The sequence below is a fragment of the Gracilinanus agilis genome, chromosome 1, assembly GCF_016433145.1.
Source record: "Gracilinanus agilis isolate LMUSP501 chromosome 1, AgileGrace, whole genome shotgun sequence".
NCBI lineage: Eukaryota > Metazoa > Chordata > Mammalia > Didelphimorphia > Didelphidae > Gracilinanus > Gracilinanus agilis.
In genome coordinates this window covers 704,784,543-704,797,902 of record NC_058130.1, presented here as the reverse complement: position 1 = coordinate 704,797,902, position 13,360 = coordinate 704,784,543, and the positions used below count along the sequence as shown (strand labels likewise).

The 13,360-nt window shown below is 41.2% G+C and overlaps 1 protein-coding gene across 2 annotated transcripts in view; it reads left to right on the top strand.

Annotated features, from left to right (window-relative positions):
- Positions 1 to 10,760: 10,760 nt before the first annotated feature.
- MROH1 (maestro heat like repeat family member 1) overlaps positions 10,761 to 13,360 on the top strand; it is a 156,436-nt gene continuing 153,836 nt past the window's right edge. For both annotated transcript variants that reach the window (XM_044669587.1, XM_044669577.1), the window contains exon 1: positions 10,761 to 10,834. In XM_044669587.1, coding sequence (XP_044525522.1) covers positions 10,807 to 10,834 — 28 coding nt within the window. In that variant the 5' untranslated portion in view covers positions 10,761 to 10,806. The remainder of the gene's footprint in view (positions 10,835 to 13,360) is intronic.

The window sequence follows — 13,360 nt, the reverse complement described above, 5'->3', positions numbered from 1 at the left end:
TATATATATATATATATATGTGTATATATATATATGTGTGTGTGTATATATATATATGTGTGTGTGTATATATATATATATATGTATATATATATTTGAAAGAAAAATTACAAAGCATTTCCTCCCAACATCTAGGAAGCATTCTCTTCCCTGTTCCACCTTAGTCCCTGGGGAAAGTGGGCTTAGATTTAATTAAGCTGGCACAAAAATTCACCCCATCAAGTTTATTTCTAGTTATAACATAGCTAGTATAGAAATAGTTCCCTTGCTGAAGGAGGGCAAAGTGTTTTGGAGTCAATCCATTAGTGCTGTGGGTCAAGCAGGTACTCCTCAGAATCACTGGGGCCTCATCTGGCTAGGCCGAAAGAAAAATCTGGGATACACTCCAGTTCTTGGATTGACGGTGGCTCTCCTGAACTTTTGGAACATACAAGATCTGTTCTATTGCTAACCAATACTCCTTCACATAAGAACAAGGAAGAACATATGTAGAGGGGTAAAGGAAGAGAGACACTATGTTCAAGGCCATGTGACAGCCTTGGGTGAGGAGACAAGTATCTGGCAGCAGGAAGCCACCATTGCTGTTACCTCTATTCCCCATCTCTCCTTCAATCACCCACTAGATAAGAGAATGAGTTGACAAAATGGGAGCCTTTTCTTCATTACACTAGTAAGCAGACTAAACAGTTATTCAATATACAAACACATTCCATATTGCTGTGCATGTTTTTATGGTTAGAGTTCTCATTGCCCCTTCCTCATTATACTTTTAATATTAAGCTCCAGATTTACCTACATGAAACCTTTTCTTACTCCTTTCTAGGAGTTTAGTATCTCTCATCCCACTTAACGCTTTGCACTTATTTTTATAAATATATATGTTCATGTCTCTCCTTATAAACTTGTAAGCTCTTTTTGAGGACTGGGATTATCTCTTTTTTGTGTATATCTCCAGTTCATAACATAGTGCTTGGAATATGGTAGATAATTTTTGATTGAAAGATTTTGAGAGGGAAGAAAAAGGAAAAACTAGCTATTGAGGAAGGAATAAAAACTTGGATTTTATGGGAGGATAAGAACTTGAATTATTAGGGGTGGGATAAAGACCTCTCATTGTAGGGAGGAAAACTCCCTCATATGCATGGTTATTTTTCATATTTAAATGTTTTACTTTTGTTTCTGTTCTGGTGGGATGATAACCTAGATGTGTCAGGAAAAGGGCAAATGAAAATCTAGCTGTTTTTAGTTGGAGGGAGAAACTGAATGGCCCAGGTCGGGAAGGGAAGAAGAGAATCGAGATGGCCTAGATTTTTAGAGGGAAGACAAGAATCTGGGTGCTCTAGATTGGTAAGGAGAGAATGAGAACCTGGATGTTCAACTAAAATCTGACCTACAGGAAACTTTCCCTAATCCCTCTTAATTTCAGTGCTTTCCAACTCTTTTATTTCCTATTTTTCCTGCTTTGTATACATTTGTTTGTATGGTGTTTCCCCCATTAGATCTTAAGCTCCTGAGGGCAGGATTGTATTCCCCCCCCCCTTTTTTTTTTTTAATATCTCTAGTGTTTAGCACAGTGCCTGGCACACAGTAGGAGCTTAAAGGTTTTGAACAGAATTGAATGTTTTGGGTTGGGACAAGGAGGACAATTTAGGTGAGGACATCTAGGTGGCAAAATGGGTTGAATGCCCTACCTGGAGTTTGGCAGACCTGAATTCAAATCTTGCCCGAGACACTTAATAGCTTTGTGTGACCCTGAACAAATCACAACTTCCACCACTTTTCCTTATCTGAAAATGGGGATAATAATAGCACCAATCTTCCCAGATTATTGTGAGGCTCAAATGAGAGAATAATTGAAAAGCACTTAGCACAGTGTCTGGCACATGGTAAAGTTCAAATAAATGTTTGCTATGATTATTAAGTGGCCTGGGTGGTGATGAGGGGATTGGGAGGAAGACGATAACCTGGACGTTGGTGTGGGTGGAAAGAGAGTGAGAAAGAAACACGGAAGGAAAGGGGTGCACGGGTGCTAGTCATAAGACGGGAAGGAGGGATAAGACAAGAGTGTGGGTGTAAGATACACATTCATTGCAGGAAACTGGCGATGACGAAGGAGGAGTGAGTAGACACAGAAAGGCTGGGCATCTGTGGGTTGGGGCTGCGGGGCGTGGCGCCACCTCTGTAGGAGAAGGGGAGGGGGAGGGGAGGGGCGCTCCGCCCCTTACCGACCCCGCGGGTTTGTTTGGGAATCCCTACGGCCCCTCCCCCCAACTCACCTCCGCGGGGAGCGCGCACAACGACCCCCTTCTCCCCAACCCCACCCTACCCTCCGAGTCAGCCCAACTGTCAGGTGAGGAAGATCACGTGGTGACGAGCTTAGCTGACTGGGGAGCCCGAGGGTCTGCCAGAGAGGAAGCCCGGAGGGCGCGTAAGCTAGAGTGCGCGTGCACGCGAGCGCGTTGGGACCTCCCAGAAGAGGGGTTGGGGGGGGAAAAAAAATATCGGGGCGTGGCAGGAAAGGCCAATCGGAATGCCGAGCGCAGAGGGGGCGGAGGCCCGCGTGCCCGCCCCGAAGCCTGGGTTTGGTTGGACAGGAGAAAGGGGTGGGGCTTCCGCTCTCTCAGAGCGGGGCGTGGAGCACGGGCGCGCGGGCCGGCGGCAGCGTGATGCGCGCGCCTCGGCTTCCTCCTTGCAGCTGATCTCGGGCCGGCGGCGGCTGCAGTGGCTCGGGAGGAGACTCTGGAGGTGGCTGCTGCGGTAGAGGTAACTAACCGGCGCGGGTCAGAGGAGGCAGGGGGCACAGGGAGCCGGGGACTTGTAGAGCCAGGGCTTCTGGGGGAGAGATTGTGGAGCCAGACCCGCCCCGCCCTGGCTGCTGCCAGAGGGAGACCGAGGCAGCGCCGCGGCAGGGGCGGCCTCCTCCGCCCAAGGTCATGGCCCACAGGTTCAGGCTCCCTGTCTTCCAGCTCCTTGGCCTCAGGACTCCCTTCTGTCTACACTCTACGCCCCGTCCCTCTCCCACCTTTCGTATGCAGGTATTCTCTCCCAGGTGAGGGAATCCCCCTGCACAGCATCTATCCTCCGGCGTAGCTCTGGGATCCCTGCCTGCTCCTCCAAACCAGCGCTCCGCAGCAAAGCTCCATGTCCACCTCTCCGGTGCTGTAATCCCTCGGAGATCTTTCAAGAGTAGACCATTCTCCCTCCACCCACTTTATGTCTCTCAAAACGCCCCTCCCCCCCCCATCGTCCCTTGCAGGAATCTCCTCTCCCACCAAGTGAAGGCTATGCTCCCCTACGCTATTCCTCAAAAGAAGCTTTTTTCCGCTGTGCACCCTCTTTTATCCCGTTTCTTTTCCCTCCAACCACCCTGGTCCCTCATCCCTCTTGCTGCTTCCTGCCCTTTATGGATGTTTCTGCCCAAGTTAAAGTGCCCTATCCTTCAGCATTACCTTTTAGTGTCCAAGAGTGAACCTTGCTTGCACAGCCTCCTTAAAATATACCTTAGAGTCGGGTAGATTATATTTGCTTCCTTGATAGGTCATCGTATTAGGGTCCATAGAAGTAAATTGATTGAAAGCCACACTGTGAGATGTGAGGGTCAAATAGGATAATGTATGTAAAGAGCTTTGGAAACATTAAAGCATATATGTATATATATATACACATATACATATATATGTTATTATCAAAAGCATTATTATTATTGTTAGTGGTTCCTTGATGGTAGGCAGAGGGGCCCAGGTCTCCCAGTCTATGAAGAATGTTGCAGCCTTATTTCAATAGGCAGTGAAGTAGTAGTACTAATAGTAGTATAATAGCAGCAATAGCAGCAGCAGCAGCAGCAGCAGCAGCAGCAGTAGTATTGTAGTAGTAGTAGTAGTAGTAGTAGTAGTAGTAGTAGTAGTAGTAGTAGTAGTAGTAGTAGTAGTAGTAGTAGTAGTAGTAGTAGTAGTGAGTAGGGGTGAGAGACACAGAGAGAGAGAGAGAGAGAGAGAGAGAGAGAAAGAGAGAAAGAGTGAGTGTGAGAGTGTGAGAGAGTGAGTTTGTGTCTGAAAAGGCCCCCAGGAGCCATCACATGAGGTACAGCTCAACTGGGACCATACATTTAGAGGATATTTGTTAACAGATCAATGGAAGGGCTGTCAAGATGTGTTGGTAATGCTTTACTTAGATTTAGAATTAAATCTGCTTGTACTTTGTTGTATTATTAGCCATATGAGCCCTTATTTCCTGATTTGCAGTTTGGAGGGTTCTCTATTAGCTCTTGGAGAACATACCAGGTTTACCTGTTTTTACTACCTTGTGGAGAAAACTGTTAAGAATATAGAAGTACATTCTACTCTAAAGAAGTTCTAAAGAAGTAGAGTAGATAGAAATTTACTAGGAAAACTGAATGAAATGTTTTACGTTTTTGATCTCACCCTTCTCTGTATGTACTGAGGTTCCTTAGGTTAAGGTCTGGGTTGCTTTGTTGTAAGTACAAATTCTTGGGCTGTTTTAATTAAGACTCCAGCCCAATTTTATGTAGTAGAATTTCTAGTACAAGGTTACAAGTAATTTTCTGGACTTGTCAGATGAGAGAATGAGGTTTATTTTCTTGATGTATGCAGAGGACAGGGTTTGGCTCTTGGATTGAAAGTGGCTCTTGGATTGAAAGTACGAATCAGAATTACAGGTGACCCCATTAACAGTGGAAAAGATGCTGTATTACGCCTCCCCACCAAGTGCTAGGCTTCTTTCCAACAAGTGAATGTTCAATGCCTGTTTTTACAGAAAACAGTTTCCTTCATCAGTAAGTCAGACAGAAGGAACTGGTGCCTACTTTGAGGGATATTCCAGTTCAAAATGGTAATGCAACTTGGTGCATGTTGGGAAATGACATTTAGAAGAGACCAATATGAAGCAAACTCCCTAACTTCATTTCTGCAAACTAGCAGTAGCTATTTCTTTGTCTTACTCTGTAACATCATAAGCCTTTTCTTTCCTGCTTTGAGCCCTGGAGTAAGTAGGAAAATTTCAGTACTCATGGAGCAGGGGAATGGACTGAACAGTTGTCAGCAGTTTCAGATCAAAGGTAGATTCATATTAATTTTTACTCAGAGATCTGTAGCAGCTAGGTATTTTTTAACAAAACATTTTTAAACCTGTTTTACTATCTACTTGACAAAGTTGTGAGGAGCTAATGATATAAAGCACTTAATTAAAAATTTATTGAGGGGGGCAGCTGGGTAGCTCAGTGGATTGAGAGCCAGGCCTAGAGACAGGAGGTCCTAGGTTCAAATCTGGCCTCAGACACTTCCCAGCTGTGTGACCCTGGGCAAGTCACTTGACCCCCATTGCCTACCCTTACCACTCTTCTGCCTTGGAGCCAATACAGAGTATTGACTCCAAGACGGAAGGTAAGGGTTTTAAAAAAAAATTTATTGAGGCACTAAAAAAAAAAAAATCAGTTCCAAGGCAGAAGAGAAGTAAGAGCTAGGCAATTGGGATTAAGTGACTTTTCCAGGATCATACAGATAGGAAGTATCTGAGGCCAAATTTCAACCCAGGACCTCCCCAGGCCTGGCACTTTTATCTACTGAGATACACAGTTGCCCTGGAGGTATTGATACCAAAGACTCCCCAGGAAATACCTAAACAAATTCTCTTGTGTGCAAAATTTACTGAAACAAATTAACAGAAAGGAATGTGTCTTTTAATTTTGGTAGTATGGGTGTTAACATTGATCAGAGGGATTTAAAAACTCAAATTTTTTTTGATGCTTTTTCTCTTTGTCAGGGACTTCTCACTTTTCCCATTCAGACTGAGCCTTTCTTTTTGACAAAAATAGTCATGCAAAACCTTATAGAGTTCTTGACTGACTGTATATGATATAGTTTATTGAGAGTTTTATTGTCTCCCAGTGTTGACTTTATTATTTGGTGTCATTGACTTTTTTCTGTATCATTTCATACATGTTTTGCCATGTTTCAATGCATTTTTAATAATTTTTCAATAATTGCTATTGTTTCTGGTGTAGTAATATTCCATTACATTTAGTTTGTTTCCCAGTTGTTGAGCACATATTTTGTTTCCAGGGTTATCTTATCAAAAATAAAACTGCTATGAATATTTTTGTGCAGCCAGGTTTGCTCTTGCTTTCATTAACCTTGATCTATGTAGCCCTGGTAGTGGAAACTATAGGTTAAAGGGCATAAGAATTTATTTGTTCTTTAATAAGCCCATTGACAATTTATCTTTTAGGAAATGGCTCTTTAATGTTATAGATTTGTATAACACATTTTAGATGTCTGATGCTAGTCTATACATGCTTTTTAAAAAAACTCTTACCTTCTGTCTTAATATCAATTCTAAAGTAGAAGAACTAGGTAGTCAGGATTAAGTGATATGTCCAGGGTCACAGCTAGGATCTGTCTGAGGTCAAATTTGATCCCAGGTCCTTCCAACTCCAGGCCTGGCTTTCTATCCACTATGCGCCTAACAGCCCCTATATGTGTTCTTGATTCTCTCTTCAGCAGATTGCTCCCTCAATCATCCATCTCTGAACTTCAAAATTATCTTCTTTATGGGTTCTTTCCCTACTGGGAAGGGTAATGAAATAACTATTTATATGGAGCCTGTTATGTGTCAGACACTATTAAGTGCTTTTACAAAAATTATCTCATTTATTTTGCTGACAACAATCCTAGGAGGTAGGTGCTATTATTATCCTTATTTAAGGAAACTTTGGCAGACAGAGGTTAAGTGACTTATACAGGCTCCATTCAATTTAATAAGCATTTTAAAAATGCTTATTGTGTGTCAGGTACTGTGCTAAAAGCATTGGCTCACATAGCAAGTATTTGAGGCAGGATTTGAACTCGGGTCTTTCTGATTTCAGACCTAGCACTCTATCTGCTGGTGCCATTAGTTATCTTCAAACATGCTCACATCATCTCCATCCTTAAAAATAAAAACAGAACTCACTACCATCTCCTCAAACTATCTTCCTATATCACTCTTCCTTTTCTTGACCAACTTCTTTAGAAAAAAGCTGTCTACATTGTTTCTACTTCCTCCTTCTCACTTACTTTGTAATGTGACTCCTTACCTCATTACACAACTGAAATTACTCTCCAAAGTTACCACTTTCTCCTGATTGCCAAATCTGATGGCTTTTCGCTACTAGTCTTCATCCTTCTTGACTTCTTTGCTGCCTTTGACACTGTTGACTGACAGGGCCCTCCCAGACACTCTCTCCTCTCTGGGTTAATGCTGGCACTTCTCTCCACAAAGAATTTTCACTAACTTTTCCCCATGCCTGGAATTATCCCCCTCCTCATTTTAAATTTCCTGACTTCCCTGTCTTCCTTCAAGTCCCAGCTACACTGCTGCCCTCTGTAAGAAGGAACCTCTTAATGCTAGTGTTTTTATATGAGCTCGAATTTGTCCTGTATCTATCAATACATTGTTGGTGGTTGTCTTCCCCCATTAGACTGTGAGCTCCTTGAGAGCAGGGACTATTCCCCCCCTCCCCTTCCTTGTATCACCAGTCCTTAGCATATTACCTGGCACTTAGTGGGCACTTAATAAGTACTTGTTGACTTGACTTGTTTTCCTGATACCTGTGTCATACCCCTTAATTGTGGTATTTTCCAAGGCTCTTTCCTGAGCCTCTTCTTTCTTTTTCCCTATACCTTCTCTTGATTAGCTCCATTTTATTCTGTAAATATCTTGTTTGAATATAGTTTTTTGCATGTTTTCTCTCTTTTAAGACTATGAACTTCTTGAGAAAAAGAATTTTTTTTTTGGAAGCAAAACCTGTATGTTTATTCAGAGAGGGATGGTTATACTAAAGAGAAAGCATGAGGGTGGGAATCAGTGATTCAAATACTCATTTCCAGAAAAGCCACTTTATCAGACATAAATATTCTCTTAACAATGAGATGTCTTTTAAATGTAGAGATGGATCAACATAAAGGCAACGTTCTATATGCAAAAGAATCAAGGTCTGAGAATACTGACTTTATGTATTTATTTTTTAAAGGCTTACACATATTTTAGACAACTTAAATATAGATCCAACAGAAATACTCCAACAAAAGCAGCAACAGTCTCATAATGTGCTTTCACATTCAGACTCACGCTAGGATCATCCAAGTCCTCTGGGTGAAAAAGGATTGTCAGTTGTCAGTTGTCAGGAATTTCAAACCCAAATTCATCTTCTATGGCCATTATGATTTCTATTTGGTCCATACTATCCAAGCCCAGGTCTTTCATGAAGTGGGAAGATACTGAAAGCTTTTCTGCATCAGTCTTCTCATATAGTTTCAAGACATAGAGGACATGATCCTTAGATGCATGCTCTCCAGTGTCAGAGGGGGCATGCTACTATATTGGTGGCCAAACTGTAGGAATATCCCTGAAACCTGCATGTGTGCAGGGACTGCTACCGCTACCCTCCTCCATTATCCTGTTGCCATGCATGGAGCCAAGTGGCCCGATCAAGGCGAGCTCAGGGGCCTGAGGTCGGGATGGCAGCACCAAAGCCACAGGCAGGCAGTGGACACAGGTGGCGAGGACATGGGCCACCATGGCTATGCTGACCCCAGAACAATAATTTTTAACACTACCTTCTTTGAAAACTTTTTGTGGAGGCAGCTGGGTAGCTCAGTGGATTGAGAGTCAGGCCTAGAGATGGGAGGTCCTAGGTTCAAATCCTGCCTCAGACACTTCCCAGCTGTGTGACCCTGGGTAAGTCACTTGATCCCCATTGTCCACCCTTACCACTCTTCCACCTATGAGCCAATACACAGAAGTTAAGGGTTTAAAAAAAAATAAAAATTAAAAAAAACCTTTTCTTGATTTCTCCCTCACCAAAGCTCTTCTTTTCTGACTACTCTGCATTTGTTTTGTATATGTCCTGCATATATTCTTTATATGCTTACATATATATGTGTTGTTTTCCTCTGATAGAGTATAACCTCCTTGAATGTAGAGATTAGCAAAAAATGTTATTCCCAGTGCACATAGCAGGCATTTAATAAATGCTTATTGATTGATTCATAAAATGCTTTGTGAAGCATAAAGCACTATGGAAATTTTAAACTTGTTACTGTTTTTACTGCCACTGCTTAGTTCTGTCCTACTAGAATAGAATAATCTGAGAGTTAGTTTTGATAAAATGTTCTTTTACCCATATAGATGAAGCCCAGGAAATCACTTCAGGATTAAAGGTAACCAACTGTACCCTCTCTACCATTGTTCTCCTAATGGAGATATCTTTGAGAATCAAGTGAATAGCCTCAGTGTTCACTCTTTTCTATCAAGTACTTGCTTTGGGAGACTAGGCAATACTATTTCAAACTTCAAAGACACATTCTAAATTGTTATATGTCAGCTAGGTGGCTCAGTGGATTGAGAGTCAGGCCTAGACAAGAGATCTAGATTCAAATTTGACCTTAGACACTAACTTAGACACTTAGCTGTGTGACCTTGAGCAAGTCATTTAACCCCTTTTGCCTAGCCCTTACCACTCTTCTGCCTTAGAACCAATATACAATATTGATTCTAAGACAGAAGGTAAGGGTTTTTAAAAAAATTGTTATATACCAATTCCCACCACTTACCCAGGTGCCCTCCTGTAACCTTAAATGTTAAAAGCAGCTAGGGAAAGGAATAAATATATTTCTGAAGGGTAATCCAAGAGATTTATATAAGAAGGCAAGAATAGTTCCAATTTTTGGCTTTAGTGTCTGGTCTCTGTTGGGTAGGGAGGATGAGTTGTATATAACAATAGCTAATATTTATATAGCACTTACCATGTGCTAGGTACCATTCTAAGCACTTTATAATTATTATGTCATTTGATCCTCACAACAACCCTGGGAAATAGGTGCTATTATCTCCATTTTAAAGATGATGAAATTGAGGCACACAGTAAAATAATGCCTAGGGTCACACAGCTAGTAAATATCCGAGGCTAGATTTGAACTCAGATCCTCCTTACTTTTGGACCAACTGGTTCTATTCATTGCTTCAGAAACTTTCCACTTTGGTTGGGGAGGGCCTGATGACAAACCCATCTTCACGTTCTCCTTTCCCGAGTCACTGACTTTGTTCTTAGAGTAGGGTGGTACCTCTAACATCTTACTGACCAACCTGAGGTTACCAATTTTCTTTGGCCTTCCCCTGTGAGGGTAGGTAGTGTGGTGTTGTGTGTCCTCTCTTCCCATCCCCTCTTTGAGTAGAAAGGAAACATTTCTATTCGAGAAGATTATTCTCCATGAAACTATGTGGTCTTGCTTTCTCAACTTAGGGAGGAGGGATTTTATACATAATGTAGAAAAGGAAAACTGTAGTAAATATACAAAAATGTTGAATCTGTTTATTTTTTCTTTGCAGGCCCTTAAAGGGAGAAAGATGCTCTAGAGAATGATATATCAAACATGTTAACTCCTGGACTAAAATCTACAAAGAAACTCAACATTGAAGTGATGATGGAATAGCTTATTTATTATTTGCCAACAGAAACTATCAGAAGTTCAGAAACAGAAGATATTAAGCAAATGTGGATTGCTAACAACTGAAAAATCAGAGAAGTTCATTTATTCTTAGTGGATGGCTTATAATCTTCTTTCATGGTTAAATTCAGTATAGAAATTTCAACATAAAACTGATTTTTTTTCTGGTAGTTTTTGTAGTACAAAGAAAATCACTTGGTGAAAGCTGAGCTATGGTGTCGACACTTAGGAATTAAAATCTAATTCTTTCTGGTGTTCCAGGCTTGAGAAGAAACCCATTTTTATTTCGGAGAAACTCCAGACTATGAAAATGACAGAATCAAATGTGAAAAGTAAGTGTGTCTAAATGTGCTCATACTCATACTTATTTTTGTGCTTGCTTAAACATTACAGAATACAGAATTCTAGAGGATCTTAGAGATCCAGACTTGGAGGTTAAATGACAAGGCTTCAGAGTGGTAGTTTTAAGATTGAACTAGGCCTTTTCTTAGTGTTCTCTTTTTTACCAAGCTTTAAAAATCAGTCAGTGACTATTTCTTAGGTATGCCACCTGTATGCACAACCTCATTTTGCCATGCATGGCTATGTACAAAAGGAAAATAAATATATGTATATTACACATATACACACATATCATATGTAATATAATATAAATAATTATATTGATATATCATGTAATTGATGATTTGTTATATGATACATATATATTCCTTTTGAACATGGCCATCATAGACATTTGTTTTGTTGGCCTTATGTTGGTAAAAGCGGTTTTATTTTTCTTTTTGCTCTCAAATAGGGGAGGGGGATTTTTGCTGATTGAAAAACCAAAATTTCTAGAAAAGGAAAAAAATCCATCCAAATTCTTTCTTCAATGATTAATAGACTTCTCCTGGTCAAATTCTCCCTAGCCCAGTGATTCTGAATCCCTGAAAGCTATCATTCAGACCACTTTCTCCATCCCCAATTGCCCATTTCTTTAACCTCTCTCCTACAACATAATACTTTATTACTCTAATACTACCCAACCCTTCCACTGTGCTCTTAGGAATGTCTGTTTCATTGGCAACAAACTTGCTTACATCTTAGATCTTTTCCTCTCCCATTACTTCCATCTGTTGGCTCTCAGTGAGACCTAGTTCCCCTTTATGACACACGTCCTTGATGGCCACTGTTTGTAGTACTTGCTATATTTTCCCTTGGTGCACTGGTTGAAGTCGGGGAGTTGGAATACTTCTTGCTCCCCATTGCCACTTTTGGGTTCTCTCTGCCCTCATCACTCAATAATCTCTTGTCCTTTTAGGTTTACTCAACTGATATCTACCACCCAATCAAAATTCTGGTAGATTGTGTTTACTGACACTCCCCCTCCTTTCTCAGTGAATTCGGTGCTTGGCTTAAGGTCTTCTTCTTCTTATGTTCATATTAGAGGACTTCAACAAACATATTGATACTTTTTTTTTAGACCCTTAACTTCTGTATATTGGCTCCTACGTGGGAGAGTGGTAAGGGTGGGTAATGGGGGTTAAGTGACTTGCCCAGGGTCACACCGCTGGGAAGTGTCTGAGGCAGGATTTGAACCTAGGACCTCCCGTCTCTAGGCATGACTCTCAATCCACTGAGCTACCGAGCTGCCCCTTATATTGATACTTTTTGAAGCACCTTAACCTCCTACTTTCTCAACCTTCTTCATTTCCTATGGCATATTCCTCCATCCCAACTCAGCTACTTCTGTATACAAGATGGTCATATCCTTGATCTTATCATTACCCACAAAGGCTCCACTTTCATGTTCATGAACTCTGAAATTCTCTTATTTGATCAAGTTGGTTGTCATCCACCTTTCCCTCAATATTGCAGAGCCAAATTTTGTTCTTTATCCATACCATGTCCTCCAGACTCACGACCCTTTAGTTCTCTCCTAGGTCATTAGCTATGCTCTTTGTCCCATTTTGACCTCTTGGTGAAACAGTTTAACTTTTTACAATCTGACTTCTGATCTCATCATTCAACTGAAACTACTCTCTTGAAAGTAGTCTTTTTGGTCATATCTAGTGACTTTTTTATTAATGCTCATCCTTCTTGGGGCACAGAAGGATCTCACTCTCTTTGGCCCCTCTCTTTCACCCTGCTCACTCTCTTTGGCACTTATTCAGATCATGGAGGCAATTCAGATTGTCTTGAATAGTTGATTAATAAATTAACTTATTGCCTCTCAAGAAAGTCAGTTGTTAAATATCTTGAACTGGATGTCCTGTAGACATCTTAAACTCATTATAGTCTAATCTGAACTCATTGTCTTTCTTCCAAATTCTCCTTATTTCCAAACTTCCCTATTCCTGTCAAGGGCACTAACATCCCCTCAGTCTCTCAGACTACAACCCTATGGGTTATTCTTGACTCTTCACTTTCATCCTCATCTTTCCCAACTGATCTGTTGCCAAGGTCTGTTGATTTTACCTTTGTAACATTTCTTCTCTATACTTCCTTCTCTGCTCTGACACTACTATTACCCTGCTATAGGCCCTTAATTACCTCACCTGTGAACTCTTAAAGTATTTTGATGGTCTCCTGCCACAAGTTTTTCTTTACTCCAGTCCATCCTCCACTCAACTGCCAAATTGATTTTCCTGAAGCTCAGGGCTAACCCCTCCAACCTCTTCTTCAGTAAACTCCAGTGATTCCCTATCACCTCTATCTAATTTAAACTCCTCTTTTTCACATTTAGAGCCCTAGTAATCTTCCTGCCTCCTGTCACCCTGGATGTTTCTAGTCTTCTTACTCTTTGATCTAGTGATACTGGTCTCTTTGCTGTTCCTTGAAGACACTCTGTCTCCTGCCTGGGCATTTGCCCAGAATTC